The sequence below is a fragment of the Lytechinus variegatus genome, chromosome 15, assembly GCF_018143015.1.
Source record: "Lytechinus variegatus isolate NC3 chromosome 15, Lvar_3.0, whole genome shotgun sequence".
NCBI lineage: Eukaryota > Metazoa > Echinodermata > Echinoidea > Temnopleuroida > Toxopneustidae > Lytechinus > Lytechinus variegatus.
The window spans coordinates 31,620,174-31,645,547 of NC_054754.1; the positions used below are offsets into that span (position 1 = coordinate 31,620,174).

The 25,374-nt window shown below is 35.7% G+C and overlaps 2 protein-coding genes across 9 annotated transcripts in view; both read left to right on the forward strand.

The window, feature by feature from the left end:
- The window catches only part of LOC121428467 (procollagen galactosyltransferase 2-like), a 34,436-nt gene extending 24,603 nt beyond the window's left edge, over positions 1-9,833 (forward strand). For both annotated transcript variants that reach the window (XM_041625095.1, XM_041625094.1), the window contains 6 exons: positions 3,921-4,040; positions 5,081-5,270; positions 5,713-5,845; positions 6,588-6,715; positions 7,719-7,922; positions 9,369-9,833. In XM_041625095.1, the coding sequence (XP_041481029.1) occupies positions 3,921-4,040; positions 5,081-5,270; positions 5,713-5,845; positions 6,588-6,715; positions 7,719-7,922; positions 9,369-9,717 (1,124 nt within the window). In that variant the 3' untranslated portion in view covers positions 9,718-9,833. The remainder of the gene's footprint in view (positions 1-3,920; positions 4,041-5,080; positions 5,271-5,712; positions 5,846-6,587; positions 6,716-7,718; positions 7,923-9,368) is intronic.
- Positions 9,834-21,736: 11,903 nt separating this feature from the next.
- LOC121429044 overlaps positions 21,737-25,374 on the forward strand; it is a 78,120-nt gene continuing 74,482 nt past the window's right edge. For 3 of the 7 annotated variants that reach the window (XM_041625943.1, XM_041625945.1, XM_041625946.1), the window contains exon 1: positions 21,737-22,107. In XM_041625943.1, the coding sequence (XP_041481877.1) occupies positions 22,006-22,107 (102 nt within the window). In that variant the 5' untranslated portion in view covers positions 21,737-22,005. The remainder of the gene's footprint in view (positions 22,108-25,374) is intronic. The other 4 variants (XM_041625944.1, XM_041625941.1, XM_041625940.1 and 1 more) reach the window with 3 other exon arrangements.

Sequence of the window (25,374 nt, forward strand, 5' to 3'; positions counted from 1 at the left end):
GCATATGGATCTAAATACATGTAGCTCTACATTTTCCAGAAGGTACTGTTCACAAGAATAGCTAAAAGTATTTCTTATTTGTTGGATTTTAAGAGTTGTGATTTAAATTTTGCTTCATTGAGAAAGCTTGAGTTTTAGGCCTAGATTCGTTTATTAATTTTACTCTGATCGTACTTATATTTAACCAGTTATAGGATGCACTTTCCAAGCTAGCTACCTGGAGACAAATACTATCTTAACCTTCATTGATGCTTACATAATACATACTGCATTTTTACTTCATATCAAATGTTTATTGTCAACCATAATGTTATCTTTGTGTCATGAGATTCGTAATAGATAAAGTGCGATGAACCAGCTCTTAAAACATTTATAAATTTTGGTGTGCTAACAACTGTAGTCATTCCAAGGGTGTGTTTTTACGATGACATTGAGGGTTCATTTAACCAGTCTCCTAGGATTAATGGGAACTGTGCATGAGTCATCACCAGACAGCAAAGGTCATAGGTCAAACCCATTCTGGTTCCACATCATCTTACAATGTACAGTAGCTCGTGCTCCATCAGCTGTACCTTGACAGAGGATGCAGCATTATCGATATCGTTTTTGCAAACTGTAGTGATATTTCTCATTCAGTGAGACTATCAGTGGCGGAAGAGGGGGGGGGGGGGGCACTTCCATTGATGAGTGGATACCATGCACGACCATAGGGTCTCGAAAAGCACCTTTAAACGAGTATTTTCCATATTCTGAAAATGCACCCCTTGTATTGGCGTACATGAAACCCTATTGAGTATTGTAGTAGATTAAAAGATCAGGCGTGTTTCACAAATATTTAGGTTGCACTTAAATGCCGATACGTACTTGATATGAAACATGCAATTTTATTGATCAAAACATAGTAGTGCACGTCCTCTTGGCATGATCTGACCTATGCTGTCATGCCTTTTATACCACATGCAACTAGACATTTAAGTGTGACTCTAAGTCATTCTTAAATCTTTGTGAAAACCCGAGGGGGGGGGGCACTCAGTATATAATGCATAGTGGGTATGTGCCGCGGAGGAGACCCCCATTTTCACACTCAAATTTCCATTCCAAGGCATAGCATTTTTGCCTTGTTGAGAAAAAGATCAAAGAAAGCCGCTCCAAGGCATAGCATTTTCTTCTTATCGAGAAAAAAGAAGAGAGAAATCCGCTCCAAAGCTTCGCATATTTTTCGTTACGCCGCTTCGATCGCATTGAATGAGCCGCAATTTTGGTGAAAAGCGGCCGCAGAGCTCCCCTGGCGGAGGCGGCGCTAGCTGCAGCATGCACACATGACCGTTTCAAAGGGATGCATATGCACTCACAGGCTGGCGATCCGTTCCAAGGTCCCACGTTTTCACAAACATTTGTCATTCCGAAGCCTGTTCCGAGGACCCTCCTTTTTACAATAAGCCCGCTCCAAGGCCCCCGTTTTTTGTCTCGCCCGTGGCACACCCCAACCACTTTTTTGGTCGAGTGCCCCCCCCCCCCCCCCCGGGTGAAAACCCCCCAACAAGAGGGTATTGAGGGTGGGTGCTTTGCACAGTTTACAGTGTGTAGTCCCGAGGGGGCCACTTCCATTTACGAATGGATACCATGCGCGACCAGGGGGTCTCGAAAAGCACCCTAAACACATATTTTCCATATTTTGTAAATGCACCTCTTAACAAGTATTGGCGTGTGAAACCCTACCCTTAACAAGTATTGGGAACAAAATGATACTCTTGCCAAGTATTCCCCAAAATGAACCCCTAAACAAGTACAGGAATATTTTATTGTTATGTCACGGGTCCTTCGGTCATTGGTTTTACCTTTACACATCATTTGATTTCGTACGACCCCACCTTCCACACCTCGTGCAAATCGGACTCTAAACACGTAGTGTGGGGCAAAAAGGACATCCTTTATAAAACATTTTAATTTTGTTTTATCATCCCCGTAAATTTGACCCTAAACACGTAATTTTCCTAGCGAAATAGATACCTTTTTTCATTATTTTTGTGTTTTTGACGCCCTTATCGCGTTACGTATGTGACGTGCCCTATCGTGAGAAAGACATCCTTTTTACTTGTTTTTTGGTCGCGCATGTTATCCACACGTCAATGTAAGTGGCCCCCCGGGTGTGTAGTATTGCAGTATCAGATGTATCATTCAAATTAAATAGTGCAATCGCTATATTGTTGCAATCTGCCTATATTACTGTGTTACATCAGCTCAAGTTTGCTCAATCTTGAGATTCTCAAATTGACATAATAGTTTGCTATTTTACACATATTGGTAAGCTTACATGGAATTGCAATATGATTGCATCTCCATTACAAGTAATCTTGCAATATTTGGCGGATCAGAAATAGCAGGATAAATTGAAAACTTGGACTGGTGCAGAAGAGATCTTGAAATTGTGTTAGCCGCGATCCAGTATCTCATTGTGGGTTGTTTTTCGGAAATGATTTTGTGGGATTGTTGTTATTCAAGGCAGAGCTATGCCCGGAATATGAAACAGAAAATTTGTTAGAATTGTCATATCTAGGTCATACACCCCTCCTGGACCTGTCTGTGATAGCTTTGTGAAAAACAAGGTTAAAGAGATTTCAGAAGTCCATATGGAATTCCTGATTTCAAACTTACCAGTAGTTTTCTAAATTTAGATTTTGGGTATGCCTTTAACATGTGAAACTTTTACACTGTAAAACAGATAATTGAATTTCTTTCAACTGTGCGAGCTTTGTTTGATAGTAGTTGTTAACAATGAGTAACTTTCTGCAGTATTATAGTTTGCACTTTATTTCATTTCATTTAGATTTAATTTGCACTTCTTTATTTCAAGAGTCTGGAAATACATGCAACTTCCTTTAAGTATGTTTTTAAGTCTTGTATTTTGTGATGTAATCAGCTACATGTACAAGAAAGAGAAGACATGTCCCTAATAATTTCTATTCTAAACCTTTATAAGCTTGAACTACCTCCCTCTTGAGTCATGTGTAATAGTTTCAGTGAAATGGTAGAGTGTGTATGATGTGTTAGTGCTAAGCGGACGAGGTAAAGAGGCTGCCGTCTGTTTTTCATCTTGCTGGCATTGTTGGCGATGCCCTACTGTTAAGTAAACTTGACTTTCGGTCTCAATACGTTGACCTCCACCCCCTGTTTATACATGCATGGACATTTAAACCCAGCCCAGAGCTGGCTTTAAGCATGAAATTAAAACCAGATTTAAATCACTAGCCTACAATTATAAAGAGAATAAAAAGAAACTCCAAAAGATGTAAATTATCACCGAGTCTGAAATTCACCTTTTTGAGCATGTGATCATGGATATATGACTGATGATCATCACTTTTATCATAGATATTTTCTGATTTTCTTACCCTGTTCCTAGCCCCACGACTGACTTTGATGTCATAAGATTTGTGACTGATTTTGATCAATTTCAGGTCCAGCTGAGATCAAATCTCAGAGTTACATGGTTTGACTAAACAAAACTTAACAACTTTTCTTTTATAATTTGCGTGAAGTCATTGGAATAGTATATTTATAAAGAGAGATCACAGGGAATATTGCATCTAGCTGACAAAACATAAATAAATTCATGTATATTTTTTGTGTCATTTTTTCTTGCCAAATTTTTTTTTTTTAATCCCAAGTACAAACCATGAACAGAGCACAGTGCGCTTAGAAACATTAGTAGTAAGCGCCTTATAAATGTTATGTATTATTATAATTATTATAAGATTATTTAACAACTATGGATTACATAAGGTATTATACATTAAATTTTTACTTGAACTAGATTGTATAATGTGTCATTTAAATATCCCCAATCTGACAAGTTATAGATAAAAGTAATTCTAGTCTTACTGAATTTCATGACATGTTTTCCCATTTTATCCTTACAGGTATTCCTTTCCACATACTGAATAAAGATCATTATGGAGCCATGTTGTATCCCCCTGAGTCTCATCATCCATTGAAAGAAGAAGTAGAACAGATGTTACACACTAAACTAGAAACTATGTGTAAGTTTATTCAATGAATGATGAGGACTTGATAGCATGATCTTGTTGGAAAGTGGTGATTATTAAAATGTATTATGATTAATAATTTATTGTTTCCTTTAAGTATTTGCTTGTCTGAGAATAACTTGACTATTATTACTGCAAGATAATTTCATGTGAATGTCATCATCACTTTCTTCATCATCGTCATCATCATTATTATTCTCGTCATCGCTGCCGTCGACATCATTATCATTAGTGTTATCTACTTCCTTATCATAATAATCATCATTATAATCATTATATTCGTCATCATAATCTTCATCATCACATCATCGTCATAATCATCATTATCCTCGTCATCGCCACTGTCATCATCATCATATTATTAATATCGTATCATTATCTTCATCATCAATCTTCATAATTATATTTATCATTATTTTAATATCTTCACATCTTTAACATATTGTCACCTTTACAATCATCAGTATCATTATCACTGTAATTTGTTATTGTGGATAGATCTTGATGGGCTGATGGATGGGTTGGGCTGAATGAAGCAGATGTGAAATTATTATTCTTACATTGTACTTGTCCATGGTTCTTGTGTAGTAATTAAATGAATTTCTATAAAATCAAACTTTTACATTGTAAAAGAGAACTGTTGCTCGGCTAGCGCCATGAGCGTCTACTGACGGTGTGTGCGCTATACAAATATACACTATTATTAATTATTACTTCATATTTCTGCATCAGTTGTATGATCTCACAGACAAAATGTCAATTTCAAGAACTTTGCAAGCAATATTTAACAAATCACATGTATGTGAAAGTAATGTCAGGCAATATTACAAAGCACAGACCTCACAATCATTTTTACTAATAAGCATATTTGATGTACCGGTATGTTGAGAAAACCCAGAGCACAAGATGATGTTTTCATCTGTGAAGAATCTGGATGAGAGAGTTTCTATCAGATATCAAGGACAAGATGCTACAATTCATCAGTCATTTGAGAGCTATTCTTTATTATCTCAATATTTTTTTCTCATTGGTAGTGGAAGATCACACTCCGATGGCGACGTCACCTTACATCACATTACCAGAGGAGAAACCAGCAAATAAGATGGGTTTTGATGAGATTTACCTTGTCAACCTTGAGAGGAGACCCGGTAGAAGACTTCGCATGCAAGCAGCTCTTAAACTACTAAGAATTGATTTCAAACTTTGGAATGCTGTAGATGGAAAGTGAGTAGACTCTATTATGTGACTGTAATTATGCTTTGTATTTCTTAAAAGAGGAATAAACTGAAAATGGTATCATGTCTGAAACTTTGTTATCGGGATGTACCAGGAAGGTGGGGGTGAACGAACAGATTGACAAGCAAAAATAAATATTATCTCCATGAGTTCACAGGGGGCTTTTTCCTGTGATTTCTATTTGACAAGCAACAAAAGTCCTGAAAATGTGGGAGGAAGCAATCCTGTCCCTCTTGATTGGCACCCGACTTTAAAATGTGTTCTGTTAACAAATTATTGGTACGTGATATCTGTACTTCTTGGCTAAGAATAGTATGTGATTACCTTGAAGCGTGTTGCATTCACTAATATTTTATACTAGTATTCGCTTCATGATTGTTTTCTCCAAGTTGTTATGTAGGCCTATTTTTGAAATATTATTTTGATTCAGGCTATTATCACCTGATATGCTGAGAGAGATGGGTATTGATATGTTACCAGGCTACGCTGATCCTTACTGGGGAAGAGTACTCACCAAGGGAGAGATTGGTTGCTTTCTAAGCCATTACAACATATGGAAAGATGTAAGACCATTACCTTATACCCTTTGACTTATGTCATATCCATCAATGTGATATCTTTACCATACTACTATGAAATATTGTACATAATGCCCTATGGAGTAAGAAAAATTGCAGCTAATACAGTATATTGTCCTTTTTGTGAATTTAGCTGAAACAGAAGCCTTAAAGCAAAGGTGTGAATCCATTATTAAATTGTACATTATGTTGATGTATTATTCTTTGGCCCAGTGAAATAAGAGGAAAGAAGTCAGATGCCTGTATTCTGAAGTCAAGTTTAACTTAGACCATGGTCTAACTCTGTGCTAAAATTATGTGAAGCCAAACGTTTCAAAATTTTATTTACAGTGAATGCTTCTCATATTTACTGTGCTCTTTACTGATTATTTAATGGTGATGATAATTGTTATACTTGTCCTTCCCAGGCAGTTAATAATGTTTTGAGAGTCAAATGAGCTGAACCTCTACTGTTAGAGATTTATGTCATCACTGGCTTTCCATAGTTAATCCACAACTTTGAACCAGAGTTTGAATTAAACCTGACTTCAGAATACGGGTCAGAGTGTACTTTCATAAAAGATTGTGATGAGATTTCTGTCTCAGCATATACTGACTGAAGATGCACTACTTTGAATTGAAATGTAATTGTTCTGCAATTGATTGTACTATTAAACAGATAAATTCCTGTAGAAATATAATAACTAATTATTGATCATGTCATTCTCTTTTTTGTTGTATTTTTTAGGTTGTGGAGAGAAACCTCTCACGAATCCTGATTTTTGAAGACGATATAAGATTTGGTGCCCGTTTTAAACCTCGTATGGCAAATATCATGGCAGAAGTTGCAGCAAGGAAACTAGACTGGGACCTCATGTAAGTTGTTTTTTTAAACTTTGCCTGCAATTTTTACACTTTTTATACAGTGCATGTTTCTTTAAACACAAGTTCATAGTTATACTGGTAATGAAGGATTATTATTCTACTTGATTATCTCAAACAAGAATAAAAATCACATAGCTTTCAGTCGACCCTTCCAAAGGCTCTTCCTTGGGGTTCGAAGACTTTGGCTTCTTGGCTACCGCCTTCTTGGTTGCCTTATTGGGTGTCGATTTCTTGGCATGGACTTTCTTCTTTGGTGTCTTTTTCTTCTCATTAGTGCTGCCTTTGCCTTCTTAGCGGCGGCTGCCTTCTGCTTTTTCTCCTTCTGGGCTGCAGCTTTTGCTTCGGTCTTCTTCCATAAAATTAGGCCTAGGTTCCCTACTTCATTTTGTTGTCTCGCCCACCAGAGGTAAAGGCGAGACTTAGGGAACCTGCATGTTATGCTGCAGTCGGAGGTCATATGGTAAGGTCAAAGGTCATGGTTAACGTTTAAGTTTACATGCAAGACTCTCTTATGACACCTAACTCCACAACCTTATGTCGCTTTTCAACCAAACTTGGATGGTTGATGGACTTGGGGGACCTGCATGTTATGCTGCAGTCTGAGGTCATATGGTAAGGTCAAAGGTCATTTTCAGGTCAACGCTAAATTTTACATGCAAGACTCTCATGACACCTAACTACGCAACCGTAAGTCGCTTTTCAACCAAACTTGGATGGTAGATGTACTTAGGCGACCTGCATGTTATGCTCCAGTCGGAGGTCACATGGTAAGGTCAAAGGTCATTTTCAGGTCAACATTAAAGTTTACGTGCAAGACTCTTATGACAAGTGTTATTCCATCCCAGTCATTTCACAATGAAGTTAGATATAATCCTCTTGCGTGCCTTCACAAATCATGATATTTCTGGTTATTTTCATAAGTGGGCAAGACACCAAATTGCTTTTGCCTTGTTTAATTTAAAGAACTAATTATCTTTTATAAATCTCTCCTCAGATATGTTGGACGTAAGATCCTGAACATGAAGGGAGAGAAGTTCTTGGAGGGGTCAAGTCAGATTGTGAAGCCTAGCTACTCCTATTGGACGTTGAGCTACATGCTAACACAAGAGGGCGCTAAGAAGTTATTAGCTCAGGAGCCACTTGGGAAGATGGTCCCGGTTGATGAATTCTTACCTATCATGTTTGATAGACATCCAGAGTAAGTTAGGATTAGATAGATGGATAGATAGATAGATAGATAGATAGAAAGATGGATGGATAGATAGATAGATAGATAAATGGATGGATAGATAGATGGAAAGATAGATAGATAGATATAGATAAGATTTAAATCATCAGTCTTTAAGTCTTAATTTTATTAAATTATTTAGTTCATATGTGTATGAACATTTTGTCAAACAAACCAGTCATTTTTTCAAGAAAATAAATAATTTGAATCCTTGATTGATCAGCTATATTCCAATCTCTGGCTCTATAGATATATCTGCTTAGGTTTTATAGCTTTTTTTTGTTCATGTAAGGTACAGTCATGACAGACAAGTTGTTTTAAAAGCCATGAGAATATTTCAAATGTGTATATCATGCAATACATTTATAAAACTGCAAATCTCATATTTCTGTATGGAATTTAGTGCAAATTTCAATGAAGTCTTTCTGGTAATTTGTCTGTCTTATGAGAATACCAACATAATGTCATTGTGGAAATTGTAGTAACAAAGCCTGTTGCTGGAGCACTCGTCATTCTTTTCAGTTCATTTAATTTTGGGTTGGTGTCAAGTTAGAGGTGGACATAGTCATGGGGATTATCTCTTTTCCTATCCTCCTTCCTGTGTTTCAATACCTTAGTAATAATATACTTTAAAAAAAGCAATAAGATCAGAATAAACTTGCTGACGTTTGAAGACATTTACCTTCAATTGACCCATCAACGTGATGAGTCATATAGCAACAAGAAATGTCATGTGCTATTTGGACATGACCTAAACCTTGTTTCACTCATCTCAAATCTCTGAATATGAATATGAAGCCATTCTAAAGCTTTAGTAGATGGTCAATAATGTGAAGTCTACTTGAGTATCATATAACATTTCAATCATACATATTAAATGTAATGGTCATGGACTTTTCAATAATAGCTTCTGTTTCTCAGTGAAAGTTTGAATTAAGATTTTGGATATCTAGCAACCTCTTTTGGTTCTATTTGTCAACTTTGTCATTCATCTTTCAAATTTAGTAATTTGCTATCTGAAAATTACATACGAAGACCATATCTTGAAATTTTCAGCCCATTCCACACCTGAGAAGTGGTTTTATATCAAACCGAAAAAATAAATTGTGGATATGTGTAGTTTGATAATTTTTATGAGATGCCCGGTGAAAACAAGTGTGGTTGATTTAAATCATCCTCATTGCTACAAAGATTTTTAGGACAAACATGTTTGTAGTAAAGAATTGGAGCAGTGGAAGACATCCTTAGGAGGTTAACGAACATGAGAAGCTTTAAGTGCTATATTGGAATAGAAGTTGATGGATCCCAGGATCTTTGAAACATTATGTTGTAGTCGTTCTGGCTCTCAACAATGCGTCATGGGGTTTCATCACAGCAATAATGATTACCGGTATTGTGTGTCATTGGTATTTCCAGGGATGATTGGCTGGAGAAGTTTGAACCTCGCGACCTGAAAGCCTTCTCAGTTGATCCTCTCATGGTATCACCCACACATTACACCGGTGAGAAGAACTACTTCAGCGACACCGAGACATCAAGCATATGGGAGGAGGTTGATAAGGGTAGGAACGGTAAACCGGGCGTGGCACAGAAGAATGAAACAACCACCGATAGCAAGCCGCAGAAGGATCAGACACCAAGCGAGGGGGTGAAGCATTCGGAAAGCCGTAAAGATACGCCTAATGAATTTAATCAGATTACACCGGGGTCAGGCCAAAATGGTATGGACAATGGACAAAAGCATTCAGGTCGTGATGAGTTATGACACCAATAATCAGCGCCCTATATGTCAGTGTATTTATATTGTGCAACAGGTGGTCTTTTATCAGCTGTTTTGTAATGTACCATGTTAAGCCTTCATTGGATACAGTATGTATCTTTAAACAACAGTCATTCTTGTTTTCATTTAACTTTGTGCAGTAATTTGAATGAACTCACTAATATTTCACCTCAGTCTGTCATCATCCTTTTTCTACTTCTGTTGACAAATGAATAATAGATATATAATTTTCCAAGTATTAATCAAAATTTTACCACAATGCCATAATGGAAGATTGGAAGTTTATTGATAACTTTTTTTAAATATTGAAGTCCATAGCCAATTAAACATGAATAATTTTATGCATTTGATTCTGAACTAATGTTTCAGATCAAACCTCATGACCTTTTACATACAATGGACATGTAAGTGCACTGATATTCAAACATATGCAAGATTTTTATAAAAATTAAATATCGGAAATATGATCTGGATGTAATTTTTCAATGGATTTTTTGTCTAGATAAGGTTTAAATTTTGGATAAAAATATTTTATACATGTATATAAACAACTACAAAATATAGACATAAATAGAAATCTTAAATCACTACAAGTGCCATCCTGCATCATCACCGCTGAAATTCTCAGCTAAATCCTGGTGGGGCCTGGTGGCCTTTGATATCTTTGATAGAAAACTTGTATTGAAGACATCATCGACCTGCAGTTGCTACATATAGGAATGTTTTCATATTGTTTTATCAAGGAGTTCCCCACCTAACTGTTTGTATTCCACCTTTTAAATGATCTAGTATTGTCATCTACCACCTAAGAGTATTTAATCATGTCATATCCATGATATTGTATTTATGGGCCTGTATTCTGAAGTCAGGTTTAACTTAAACTCAGGTTTAAAGTTGTGGTTTAAGTATGGGAAGTCAAAAGCATCAACATTTCATCAAATTGTATGTTTCTTATGTTTAATGTGCTCTTTCCTGATTCATCGATGGTGAAGACAATCATCTATTTATACTTCCTACACAATTATGAATGATTTGAGAGCCGGATGAGCTGAAAATATGATATCTATACTGTTATTGATTATGTAACAATAGGCTGTCCATACTTAAACCTGAGTTTAAGTTAAACCCGACTTCAGAATATGGGCCAATAGGTTCAAGTAGGCCTGGGAATTATATTCAAATATTAGGTTTATCCAAATTGGCCTTCTAGTTATGAGAAACAGAATATTATTTCCACTCTTTAAATACCGGTAGGTGTTTCATAAAGCTGTTTGTGAGATAAGGGCGACTTTAAAAACGAGTGGTGATCCTTTCTTGTGGTAAATGGTATACACCAGTGGCGATGGTTTGAAATGGGTAAGAAAGATTCACCAGCCGTTCTTAAAGTCGCTCTTAACTTACGAACAGCTTTATAAAACAGCCCCCTGGTCCAATAATATTCATCATATTTAATTCATGAAGAAGCTATGTATCAGAGGAAATATTATTATAGATGAAGTTGTAGTCTTCAAATTTATGGCTCTATTGGAGGAAATTGGGGGCTTGGACAGACACTGCAATGGGATTTTCAATTATCATATTGAAGAGCCAATAGCATGAGTGCTCCAAATAGAAGTATTGTTCAAATACTTTTTACTTGAACTTTGAAACAGGTTAATTATTATTCATTTCCCAGGCATAGTTGCAAGGCCTATATATAGAAACAATATAGATAATGATATAGGATGCTCAAGACGTTCCTATAAGTGAAAGTGAAGAAGTTACATTGTTCAAAATGGCATTTTCTGTTTATGATTAATGACTTTGAATTTTGACTTTGATTTAGAGAAGAAAAAAGGCTGAGAATAACTGGTGCTATAGTTTGAATATGGTTTGAATCAATTTTTGCTATTGTGAATGACAGTCTGTTATACTATGTCTGAATGACCAACCATGAATGTAATACATGTGCGTCTTTAGCAGTTGTATACTGTGCAGTACTGTATGTTATTAAAGCCAACATTGTGTGTGCTAATCTATCTATGCATCTCATCTTGTACAAATATGCAAACTAACTTACTCATGCTGTGTACATCTCTCAATATATTGCTCGTTTATAATGAATCTAGACAATATTCAGTTAGAATAGTTTCAGTGTGAGGCATGTGAGTTGCCTGGATGTAGTAGACGAATCTTTGCAACAGTAGTTTAAATCAAGCTACATGTACATGTAAAATATTGCATTTGCCTAATATCGATCAGTTTTGTTAATGCATGCAAGGGTGGTAATTTGTCTCCAAAGTTAGGGAGGACCAGGGGCTGGAAAATTTGACAAGCCAAAAAAAAGGGTTACCACCCCCAAGGTAAGGTCATTTCGACCAAAATAAATTTGACAATTAAGCCCCCCAAAAAAGGGTTATCACCCAATAAGTAAGGTCATCTTGTCCAAAATGCATGTTTTATTTCTTCCATCGTTAAAGACCTAAAATAGTAGGGGGGATATTTGATAATGTGTCCCCCCTACTATTTTGGGTAAGGGGAGACACGTCCCCCCTGGGATTTCCGCCCATGAATGCATGTAGGAAACGCTAACACTATATACCGAACCTTGGTCACTGATGTATTGAAATATTCATGACGCACACAAAATACTTCCAATATCTGTCATGGAAATAATAATAATATGCATTTTCTTATATAGCGCTTAATACAAATGTTTCTAAGCGCTGCATACTATTACCCCGGCTTTAGCACGGCTACCCTGATCAGGTGCATCAAGCATTCAAGGAATTTCTACCGGGTACCCATTTACTACACCTGGGTCGAGAGTGGCAAATGTAGAGAAACACCTTGCCAAAGGACACTACTGCTGTGATGGGATTTGAACCCCGAACCTTGTGGTTCAGTCCGGAGACTTATCTACTGAGCCACAGCACCTCTATATTGGTGGCATATAATGAATATCTCTATTTATATTTTAGAAAGGGGTGAAATCACTAGTTTTAAGTTCCATTACCTTCCATTCACTGCCACAACCTAATATAAAAATTCTTTCATTCACATCCCTCTCTTTGACCATGTGGCATGCAGCTTTTCAGCTTATTTTTAACTTGTGTATACAATATAGATGCCATGCGTGTGTTGCTGGTGTTAGAACTGTATGTCTTTTGTCAACAGAGGGAGACAGATAAACTTTAAATATGAATTCAGAACTTGACTGTACATTTACACATTGCTTATTAAAAGCTGTAAATAATTTGTTGTAACATAGAATTGTAGTATAGGATTTTTTTTAATCTGTCATAGTGCATTATATATATAGTGATTTGTAGATTCAAAATACAAAAGTAATATTCCTGCTTATTTAACCTTTGCCTATTATGTTGCTTTATAAAGTTGTCCTGAAGTTTGATTTTACCATTTTTTTATCTAAAAAAAATTAAAAGCACTATTCACTTGGGCAAAAAATTCCAATTGAATATTTTTTCATCACCATTCACCAGAATGAATTATGTAAGATTTACTCATCAGTGGGATCTACCAATCACGATATTGAAAATGACTTTTTTATAATCTTTTACTGCTATATTTTAGAATACATGTATATGCTGTATTTTTTCAAAGGACATTAAGTGAACTGTAGATAGGATAACTATAAAGCAGAGAAAATGATTGTTTTCATTCCTAAGTGTTTTAAAAATGATATCATTAGTTACAGAGGGCATTAAGAAGGATTTTTTTAATGTATCATCATGTGTGAGTAACTTTTCCTGTAATGCTATTAAACTTACCAACACACAAATGATGGTTTCTAAAATTAATCATTTATAATGGATAACCTTTATTTGCGCTATCTTTAAAAAATTTTCTGACTAGAATGGGTGGTCCCTGTACAGAGTCTGTTGGAATTACAGAACTCGGGTCTTTTATTGGTTAAATGTTCACCATTCATAGTCGGTTAAGAGGGTTTTTTTCATGTGCCTTCTGTTATTCCAATCTTAATGTGAAATTATTCATGTGCCTTATGTAGTTGAACATGTTTGTAGGTTTTATTATTACCGAGTGAAGTGAACAGATAATATTGTTTTATTTAAAATGTTTTGTAGATAAATGTATTGTTCCCTATTGAAATATCTTCCTTTTCATCAGGCCTGCAAGTCCTAAATATTTGTCAGATTTAGTGTTATTTTAAGCTCAAAATAAGATAATTTTTCTTGATAGATGCACCATGCACATTTATACTGTCGTTTGGGACCTTTTTGTCATTCCTTTATGGCTGTATGGAATTGTTAACATTTTTATCATCAGGATATTTTTTAAAGCAAATTAACTCATTTTCCTTCTTTTCTTATATAATTTAGATTTTCACTCACAAATAAAGGTGATTTTTGTCGCAAAGCATTTGATTAGCAAAGAAGAAAAAAAGAAAGTTTCCTCACTTTCATTCGCCTGCATAATGTTTTTTACTCAAATATTCTGTGTGGCTGTCAAAGAAAGGGGGTGCACCCCCCCCCCCACCCACCCCATCTGCCATTGGTACTCCAGTCTGTTAAGTATAACACTCCTTAGCATGCTGCAATCATGGAAAATGTTTTTAATCAAAATGGAGGTGGATGTATGAGGTTGGAACATTTTTGTAGTCACATATTTCACTATGTGTTTGCCATACTTGCCATTGAATAACAATCATCGTTTCAGCATATTCACACTATTTTCATTGTATTTACTGTTTCATGTCATTATCCCAATACAATTGGGAAATGTCACCTACTAATTGATTACTCCGAAGAAACACTCTCATTTTAAACATCTTCTGGCTCTAGGGAAAGGTTTGTCTCAAACACAAAATTTTACCTGTTTTGGGTAAGCTTTCACTTGCATGCATGGTATCAGAAGGTACATGCTACCTTCATCATAACTTTGTCAGGTGGCATAGATGTTGATATAGCGTGATGTAGCATATAATTTACTTTCATTAGTCATCGCCTAATTTGAGTGATTTGACACATTGGAGAGCAATCGCTTATTTTACTAATTTTTGTTTTTTGTGTCATATTTTTTATAGCCATACTAGACAGACATATAGGAGTAGGTAGGAATTATTTATGTGTATTGATATCTGGTTTAATTCACATTCTTAAAGAAAATTGTGTTCTTTTTGTGTGGGTCAGTTATGGGAGAAGACAAAGAAGTTTACCTTTGCACCCAAACAAAACTTCTATCATATTTACTTGTATCCTTGTAGAATTTCAATGGAGAAACTTTAAAATATTGTGCAACATCCCTTTAACTCGGGAAAGCTGTTATGGTGCTACCTTTTTGATAATCTCAATTGTGAAAAAGGATTTTCAATCAGTCCTTCAATCATGATTTATTATTCTTTTTTATTTTGTTATGTATTTCTTTATTTGCTAAAGTGTACTTTGTCAGTAAATATTTGATTAATCATTCACTATTTTAAGTAGAAATGTGGACTAATGTTTGATGTATGATTTATTACTACAGACACGATGTAATAGTTTTCATAATGTGCGAAAACTTTTTAGATTTTTTAAATATCTTATTAAAATGTGTGCTACTTTTAGTAACCTGACTGTATGCATATTTTCCTTTTGTACAAAATTGTTGAGATTGAAAAGAAATTGTAATAGCTCCCATTAATTTATCTTCCTGATTTATTAGGGGTTTGTTTCATAAAAGACTTGTGATTTATGGTACCATGGTAACATGGCTCAGTAGCCAATCAAATTCAAGGTTTCCATGGCACAGTAGAAACAATAATAGCAAAGTAATACCATAACTGTAAGTCTTCATGAAGCCTGCTCTGTTTTTCTACTTCCACAAGATCCTATTTTTTTATATTTTCATCATACAATCATACACTAGAAAGTGAGAGTGCAGTTGGCTCTTATCAGTCAGTAAAGCATCTGCCCGTCAAACCAAAGGTTGTAGGTTCAAGTCCACCATGGGCAGATGACTGAAACCTGCATTGTGTGTACACGCCTCTCCCGTTTCATAGATGCAGGCTATTTAACAGTGGAAAACACTCCATCCCTCAGATAGGATGTTAAATGAAAGCCCCATATAGAGAAGAGTCACCATCTTTGCAAGTTCAGGACCCAATGCCTTATTCGTATAACAGTAAGGGGAATCCCTGATGTAGTGGTCCACCTGCACTCCCCCAGTCAGTTATATCGGGAGGAGAGACCTGCAGGTCATAGTGATTCAGTTCGCTTTTTGCCTACCAGGCACAGGTGACGCCAAACAAATGATGATAATAACAAGCTATTGGGAAGAAATATTGGTCTTTGGTATGTCTTTGAATCTAAATTCAATGTCCCTACATAAAAGGAAACACTGTGATAGGACCTTTTCAGACTTGCTCCATGTTCTGAGAATTCTTACTTTTCAGCTTACATTTTTCACTATTTGGATGCCTTAAAACTCTAGTTCTTATACTAAGTATATTGTTTACTTATTTATTTTAGATATGTTAAACGATTTCTCTTTGTTCTCTGTTGTTTTATGACATCACATTGATTTATATTGCTTAAAAAAATGCTTCATGAGTTCATCAGAAATATCAATACACACACAACCTCATGCATCAAATCACACACATTATATTCCTTGTTGATCTCACACTCTCTGCCCCTCTCCTCTATCTCTCTTTCAACTTATTACCATATTTTATTTATTATGTCAAGCCCCAAAACTGCTTCCATACTCTTCCCTTCCTCAATATTTTCTCATTTTGCTCTTCCTTTTATCAAAGTTGCCGATGGTTTCTTCTTTGACCTCTGCCCTCCCTCTCATTTTCCCTGCCATTTACCTTTTTCCTTTGCCTCTTGCCCTGTCTTATGTTTTTTGTAACAAAATCCACCAAGACACACCCAGTATCACCCCCCCTCTCAACTTGTCCCCTCTTCTCTCACTTGTCGTACACCCCCATTTTACGAAATCGTCAATACCTTGGTCACATTTTCTCTACGGCGGCCGTATATACGGCGAGTCGAAAACAGCCGTTTCAACATTTTTTGTACCAACTACGTATAGGTGGTTTGAATTAAAATTAATAAAACGGCTGTTTTCGACGGTTGTCGTAGAGCAAATGTGACCAAGGTATAAACATCACATTTTTGTACAATCACCGATGGATGACCACGATATTATTCCTGTCTTCATTGAATCTTTTCACCATGGTACGAGATGTTTCCTAACCAATGCATTGTTCGACTGGTACATAATAGTACAGAGAAGCCTTGTTCAGACGCCTTCTATTATCTATGATTGAAAGCAGCGTCTTCCAAGGAACATAATCACTGTCATAACACCCTGTCATGGATGACAAGGAGTCTGGTGTTTTATCACACTTTGCATTTCAATTTCTCTCGAAACATATAATATTTTCATCCTTTTTCGTTCATGTTCGTCAAAATTATCCGATGGCAAGTACCCTGGTGTAGTACTAGAGGATGATGCATTACTGGGGAGGGTTAGTTGCCGAATAGTTTTCTATACAAGATCCACCGTGTAAACATCGCCCATGGATCATAAATTCGCATGACAATAGTTAATAGAATGAATACCACCCATTCTTCACATTCCATTCCCCTACCACCTTAGATACTATTCATGATAACTTTCTAAAGAATCCCCAAATCGCTCAAAATAAGGGTTCGTTATAAGTATTAAGAACGGCTGATAAATCATTTCGGTGTTTTATGTGAAGGTTCGTCGTACTTTGGAAATTTGAACCAATTATCGAAGAATAAAGAATTTCAATTTTCTTATCAGTCATTAATGTTTTGGAAACACCTTACAAAATCGATAATTCTGTCAGCGAAATTCTTCATGATTTCTTCTAAGCTAGGCATAGTTATTACACCAATAGTTAATACACCAATATGGGTATAATGGGTCAAATGGTGAACATGAATGTTTGTTGGTTCTAAAGACGCCCGATACTTTTCCGCAATTTTTTTGGAGAAAATTACCCATTAAATGCGTTTTTGTTTTGAGATTTTTTTTTAATCACCCAACAAACATACATGTTCCCTTTTAATTATATTATACTGTGAAACTTTTGACTAGACCCTCTTAGTGTATCGGTTTTTTTTTTAAGAAATATAAAGACGGAGAGTAACTATACGCACATACCCTTTCTAAGATTAGTATACATTTAACAGCTCTTCCGTTTCCTATCCATAACAGGTTTTCTGATCAACATAAACAATATAGGCCTATATTATATGGGGTATAAAATCAATGATCAGAAAGTTGAAAATGCCCCTTTTTCACTCTCTCTCACATGACAGATATGATTAATGAACCCCCCCCCCTTATTGACAACATTCCAGAAGTGCAAAATTCATCCTAAACACATAAATTAACTTTTACTACCCTATTTGCCAGTTATAATGCAAAAACTTTACATTTAAAATTCATCATATTTAATTAACCAAAGTTTGGTTTCACACAAAAAGAAACGATGCATAATATGGGTGTGATATCAATATGGGACCAGGTTTAGCCGGGAAAATTGGAGGAATCATCCCACCCTAAAATAGATTTAATTATTAATTTATTTATTTATTCATGTTAAGAAAATCGATAAAAAGAACAGTGGAGGGTAGTCCGGTTCAGTTAAAAACTGTTTTACAACGGAGCCCTCCACGAATGAAAGAAACATAAACATGATAAGAAAAGCAGAACACATGCATAGTAAATGAATAAATAACAGAAAATGAGTATAATGAAATAGTTAACGTGAAATTATAAAAAATTAGTTGATAAATGAAAGTGACAGAATAAACGAGAGCAAGAGGGAGACAAAAACGAAAGAAGGAAATTAGAAAAAAGTAAGAGCATGATGAATGTATTTAATTCCAATCCACGCCTTTTCATGGTTTGCTTAGATCTTCCCCCGGATCTTCCTGCATTTTTAAAAAGATATTCTTTAATACAGCATTTGTCCCGGAATTTTCGATTCAACAAGACCCATGTTATTATTGTATTTGATACCGCAATGGGCGCACTTGATCTTCCAGCAAAATCAATATTTCCCCATTCTTCTATACCATCTTTTCAGAACCGTGTACTCAGTAAAAGACTGCAATTAAAAATCCTAAAGTAAAATCACTTATGTAATTATGTATTCCTCCTCTTGTTTATACCCAGCCAGCAAGTTTATAAATTAATCATCTCGGGGGTGCGAAATGAATTTAAAAGTGGGGACTGAGTCGACGAAGGTGCGGGGTGAACATGCATAAGATCACAAATAAAAGGCAATGTTAACGTTTTATTTACTGGAAAATGTGGAGGGCCGAAGCATCCCCCCGCCGCCTTCAGTTCCTGCATCAGTATTTTCCAGCAAAGCAGTATATAACAATCATGATATTAAGTCCATAATTATTAATGAATGCAAAGAGCTTTTTATTTATATTTAGACATGGATCCTACTACTAGTAGTCCTTTCATTGTGCATGCTGGGCCAAATTCTTTATTTTGGGGGCGCAAGCTCTATTATACCCCGGACAATAAGGTCAGGTTTCGGTCAAACGTGAACTGAAAATTGTCCTTTTTTGTGTAATCTTGTATAATCAGACGACTTTCGAGCCTCTATCAGCATTATGAATCTCCTTTATTTCAAAACATAATTTTGACAGCGTTTCGAAAAAAAGTTAAGGGGTCTTTTTTACGCACTGTATATTCTTCACCCACGAATTTACGAAAGTGGTAAATGAGATAACTTATTTCTCTCAAAATTTTAAGAAACGCGAGATGACACCATAGAACTACGCGGAGGAATGATGTAATACACTCATTCTTTTGTAGCCTGTTTTATGAAATCAAATTTATTTCAACATTTGTACATCTGACAAGAAAGAATTGAGCTCTGTATTTAATTCTTTTATAACATTGCTGATTTAGCACGTTCCATTTGGAGTCAAGCCATGGTACTTTTTTTCACACTATTAAAGGAAATTAGATATTTGAATTTTGGAATGTTATAAAAATGGAAGAGAAATATTCAATGAGTTACATCGTCATCTCCCTGCCGCCCGGGAGGCTGTGCTTATGTAAAACTGAGAAAAGAAATCAAATTCTTAGAAAAATCTAGGTGCTGGGTACTAGTGCCAATGCTTGGTTAATTCTTTCCTAAATCAACTTGGTGGGCGAGATGGACTTACTTTAAAATAAGGGCATTGATGATGAATGATGACAATGAATTTCCAGATCTTAGGTCTAAAATTTTTGCCATGTAAGTTCGGACAGTCACCGGAAATAATGGGTATCATGTGTTTCGAGAAAATAAAGGGCGTGCCGCGTGGCGTTTCATGAAAGTTTTTCAGCACGACTATGAAATTATCAGCTCTTATATTTTTGAATAAATTCTTCGTTTTGATTGGCTGAGAGGCACTAGTTTCTGACTGTTACTATCAGAGAATCATGATTTATCAGTGCTGAAAAGCTACATGAAATTGAGCCTGGTCACTATACCGATGACTTAATGAGAAAATTGAACGTAGCAAAGTGTAGGCCTATACTCGTTTAAAAATAAAATTGTAAATACAAATATAGGGGTCAGGGAATTACATCTTCGTTTCTGTGGAAGACTGCAGCAGTAACAGTTATGTAGGCCTGTAGTTGCAGCTGAATATGCCATCAACCGTAATTTTACATTATGGTTTGCATACGTTCGATTTTTTAATTTGATAGGACTTAGGTTATCTTAAGGAAATAAACACAACAACACCTGCAAACCTCACCAGCGCAATGGCAACTCCTGATGAATATTAGCCCCTCCCAAAATATGCATATTTCATAAAGAATTGGTAAAATAATCCTTGAGTTGTGTCCTGACAGGTATACGCCCTGGTATTTCAAAAGTGGCAAAATGACGTCATTTTCTCCATTGGATAACATTTGGGGACCGTTGCATAACAATATTTTTCAATAAAAACCTCTCGAAAATGTTTTGCCAGAGTTTTTTAATGTGTAATTTTCAATGGCATAATTTTGTTTGCCAGATTTTTTGTTCGTTTGCCAGACTTTTTATGCAACGGATCCCAGGAGTACAGAGTTATACACAAACCTAAACATATATTGATACTCTTCTTTCGTTCATCCATTTTTCTATCCCCATTTTCTTCCTTTTCTCGTCTTTTTTCATTTCTTTTATTTTTGCCATTGCTTGAAAAGTAGGGTAGGGTTGATTATTACCAATTGATTCGTTAAAACTACTTGATTTTTTTGTTTATTATTCTGGCTTCTACTAATCACTTCATTCATTTTATAAAATGACCAATCCATACGCCAGTGGAAAGTGGTGCCAGTTCATTTTGAGTACTCTATTTTTAGATTCTACAATTTATACGACTTCTATTTCTTCTTATACTTTGTATTATGTTTTTTTCACCTTTTTGTCTACATTTTCCTGCCTTTTCTTCTTTTCTTTTCTTTTATTTTTCCCCTTGTTGGCTGGCTTGCTCTTTTTGTGTCTCCTTTCCTTCGACTTCTTCTTTTTCATCCTCTTCATCGTCATCATTTATCAACTTGTTCTCTTACGAGGGTAAAGTGTACTTCCAGAAGAAATGTAGAGGGGAAAGGGCATGTTAAGAGACAGAATGGAAGAGAGAGGGGGGCATGAGAGAGAGAGATTTGGTTTGGCTCGCCGTTACAAAACTTTTAAAGAGGCGATTATCTCAGAGATTTGAAATGAGTCTGTTTTGAATAGAACGAATCTTCAAAGTCACCAGCCGTAACCTTTCATTGATACACCACCCATTGTCTCTCTGAGCGCATCACCACAAAGAGGATGCATTCCCCTATTACGTAATCATCAAAAGATTCTCCATCCCAATGCCTCGGAAGAAAAGAGTTAAAGAAAGTTTGTGTATCCTTTATGATACCTCAGTGTATATGCCGATTCCATACATTCTTGAATGGCTTTCTGATATGGGTGCAAATAGGTACCACGATGAATGGGCCCAGCCCAAACTGTGATCGAGTTAAGAAACAGTTTTGTGGTTGAAGTCTTTTCAATGGTCTTACGTGAAAGCGTTGGTTCCACAGCGTAGTCAGTGGACGATTCTCTTGATGCTTTTCATCAGCGAAGGATGATTATAGAAGTGATCTTTTAGAGGTACCCAGTGAAGCGGTGACAGTGAGTGAGGAGTTTTCGGTGTGAGGAGGGTATTTGTTGAGTAAGCCCATCAGCACTTTCTCTTCGGGTCGCACCACCAGAGGACCCTACCTTAACCGCCAGCCATCGTCCTAAATCAAGTCAAGATGGCGTCTCGGTGCTGGAGAACGCTGGGAACAGCGCCGATTGCTTGCATCATCCTCTCAACAGTGTTCATTCCATCTATCTTTGCCAAACCTTTCTTTTCGGTAAGTAAAACAAAATACTTGAATTTTAATGTAATCTAAGCACTGCTATTGGCTTGTTTGACAGGAGTGCGATGCTCCGGCCACGCGTGAATTTCGATCAACCCCCTTATTCGACCACACCCACGCGCCTTTCAGGTTGCCGGCGTGCTTGGATGTTTGTATTTTGACTGACTTTCTGATGAAATCGAAAGTTTAAAATGATTATTATTGTTTACCTATCTGCTGAAGATTGCAACTTTATTTGGAAACCTTAAGAAGTAAACTAATAATCACTTTTAAATAAAGTTTAAAGTAATTTTCTTGAGGTGCGTTAGTGTTGATTCTAAGAATTTTTTTTTTCATCCAATGCATTTGTGTTGATTTCAAGTGGGAGGTTCAGTACATGAAAATAGAAGAGAACTAAATTAAAAAAAAATTTTTTTTAATGCAACTTTCAGTGTCTACTTACAATAAGTTCCAAAACAAAACAATTTTAAAAAACCCCGAAACTTAAAGAACAAGGTTTCTCTTGAATATCATATCTTTATATGAAATACTCTTAATACGTTCAATTTTCAGAAGGTACAAATTTTGATTTTAAACAGTTTGTCTACATGCTTTACATATAATCCTCAAGCCGTTAGCATCCTCGATATATCGATCGGCAATTTGTGTAACACGAACAGGAATAATACTATATCTCACTCTGCCGGAAAGTTTTAAACAAAAGCTGGTCGAATCAATAAAGAGAACCATCTTAAAACATCCGATTGATTTTTGAATGGAGCAGGAGTGTGTGAAGGTCACAAGTGGTAAGATAAACATGGAACAAAAACTTTTCTTGGACCAGGAAGATAACGGTTCATCATATGTCACATGACTTGGTGATCTGATATTCCATGCCAATTATTAATAATCACCGTGACAAGAATTCAGCAGTTTAATTCTGTGTATTATTTATTGATAACATCCTAGCTGATAATGTCTGTAAATTTGAATATGAAAATTGTCAAGCTATTGTCGAAAGAAACGCCAATTCTTTTTTTTTTCTTTCGTTGTAGATATTTTGTTTCTTGCCATCAGTATGTTTATATAAGTGCTCCAATGGAGTAAGTGTAATTGTTGGAATCCAGTAAAAGTTTGTTCTAATTGCTAGTCATGCCATTCATTTATTAACACGAAAGTCGCCTTTGAATTAATGTAGTTATGAATTATTCCATTGAAAGTATCCATTTGTCCATGATATATTGTCGTACATATTTAGAAATTTGTTGGAATCTTACACAAACAACATCAACCTGGTGATAAGATGTTTGAAATAATGTCAAAGGCAAAAGCAACTATCAACTTATTATATTGGTACTACCATTTTGTTTGTTATTATTTTTGTGATGTTGATGTTGATTTTGCTGTAATAAAATAATGGTGGTAATGCTCAATGATAATTATGAAAGATATATTAGAAATAAATGATAAACAACTCTAAATGATGATTTAGCATGAAGATGTTGAAAGAGTGGAAGAAAATCACCTTTCGTTTACAAAATATGTTTATATTCGATCATCAAACTTACGAAAATCGAACAAAAATATAGAATCACTTCCCAAACAAAAGTTGAATAATACGAGAAGTTGACTTATGTAATAATCGTACTGTTGAGTTACATAAATCAGATTGGGTTTCAAAAATAGAACCATTACATGAACGAAGTCAATGAGAACGTCCTCTGGGAATAATCCATGTAATACCCAGTTATAGAACGGTATTTAAGCGACAATACTTAAAGAGAGGTTTATCTTAAGGAATCCAAGTCCAAGTCCTGCTTAATGAGCTCCACACCAGTAAGTCACCGATGGCAACTTCTTTACGTGTAAATAATCAAGTATCATGAATAGATATTTTGTTCAATATTAATCAATTAGTTGTTGCTAGATCAGGCAAATTTCATTATCATCAAGCACAATGGCTTAAAGTGTAAACATGTTTATTCATGCAATTGATCTTGATATCACCGTTTGCCTATAGGTAGACTGTATATCGGTTATCTCACATGGGTCACGTCGTATGAACGTGCCCCCTATGGGCGTTTCCATTTTAAATCGCCTGACTTCCCCAAACCTCAAATCTTCATGAATAGGCCTTTAGTCGTTTTGATCACTTATGGAGGACAGTGCTTTCAAAACCACTCAGGTGAAGAACTGTCCGAGCTTGATCCAGTCCCGGAGGGATTTCTTTTTTGTAACCCTCATTTTGGGTGTTTTTGACACCATTTGACATTCTTTTGAAATCCGCCAAAGTGGTGGAGCCACAACCCATTACTTGTTAGTTTAGTGAAGGGTCCGATTGTTTCGATTAATCAGTTGATGAATGCGAAGAAAATTAGTTCTGAAATATGGAACCAACTAAGATGGGCTTCGCTTAAATGGTGTTTCGTGTAGAGTACTTGGCAATTCTATGATTGATTGGAAAACAATGATCAATAGGATTTCTAGACATGAAATGACTGAAACAGTTCAGTAGTATCACAGAAAAACAATTAAATCAACCTTCAAGCACGAAATCCCATGTAAAACGATATATATGAAAACAATGATTCAGATGAAATATTTGGAAATTGTTTATTAAAATTTTACATGATTTTCCTCATTGGCCTACATTAATTGTTGCGCTGCAGTTTTTGTTTTGGGGTCGATGATACACGAATGGTCTTCTAAATCGTATGCAACAAAATAAAACATTAAATTGCCACTTCGCTTTTACATAAATAATCATTTAAACAGCGAACACGTCAAGAATGTGATATCATTTCATAAGAAACAATAAAGCAACCAAAATAATTGTTTTTTTCTTACAAAATCAAGTTCACATCCGGAAAAAAGTAGGTTGGGGTCAAATCTATTTAACACTATCAGCTTTAGATGTGAAATTATTTCAAAGCATATGTAGTTGTCACTTCCTTTTTTTTGGGGGGGTACGAAATATTGCGAACTCCTACTACAAGGGACCGTTTAAATACACCAAACTTGCAAGTGGTCAATAATCCTTTTGATCACAATCTTGTAGAACTTCTCAGAGCCGTGTTAAGAAGTAAACATTTCATTCAGAATGTTCATTATGCGGACGTTTCAACGACGACTGTGTCTATTGACCAATACTACTGTCTTATTGTACCCTGCCTGTAGTAGTTTTGCATGTTGCATAACGAGCAAACAATCAGGATTCTATAAACCTCCTGCATTGATGACACCAAAACTTAAACAAAATTTTAAGCATTCATCATTTCTATA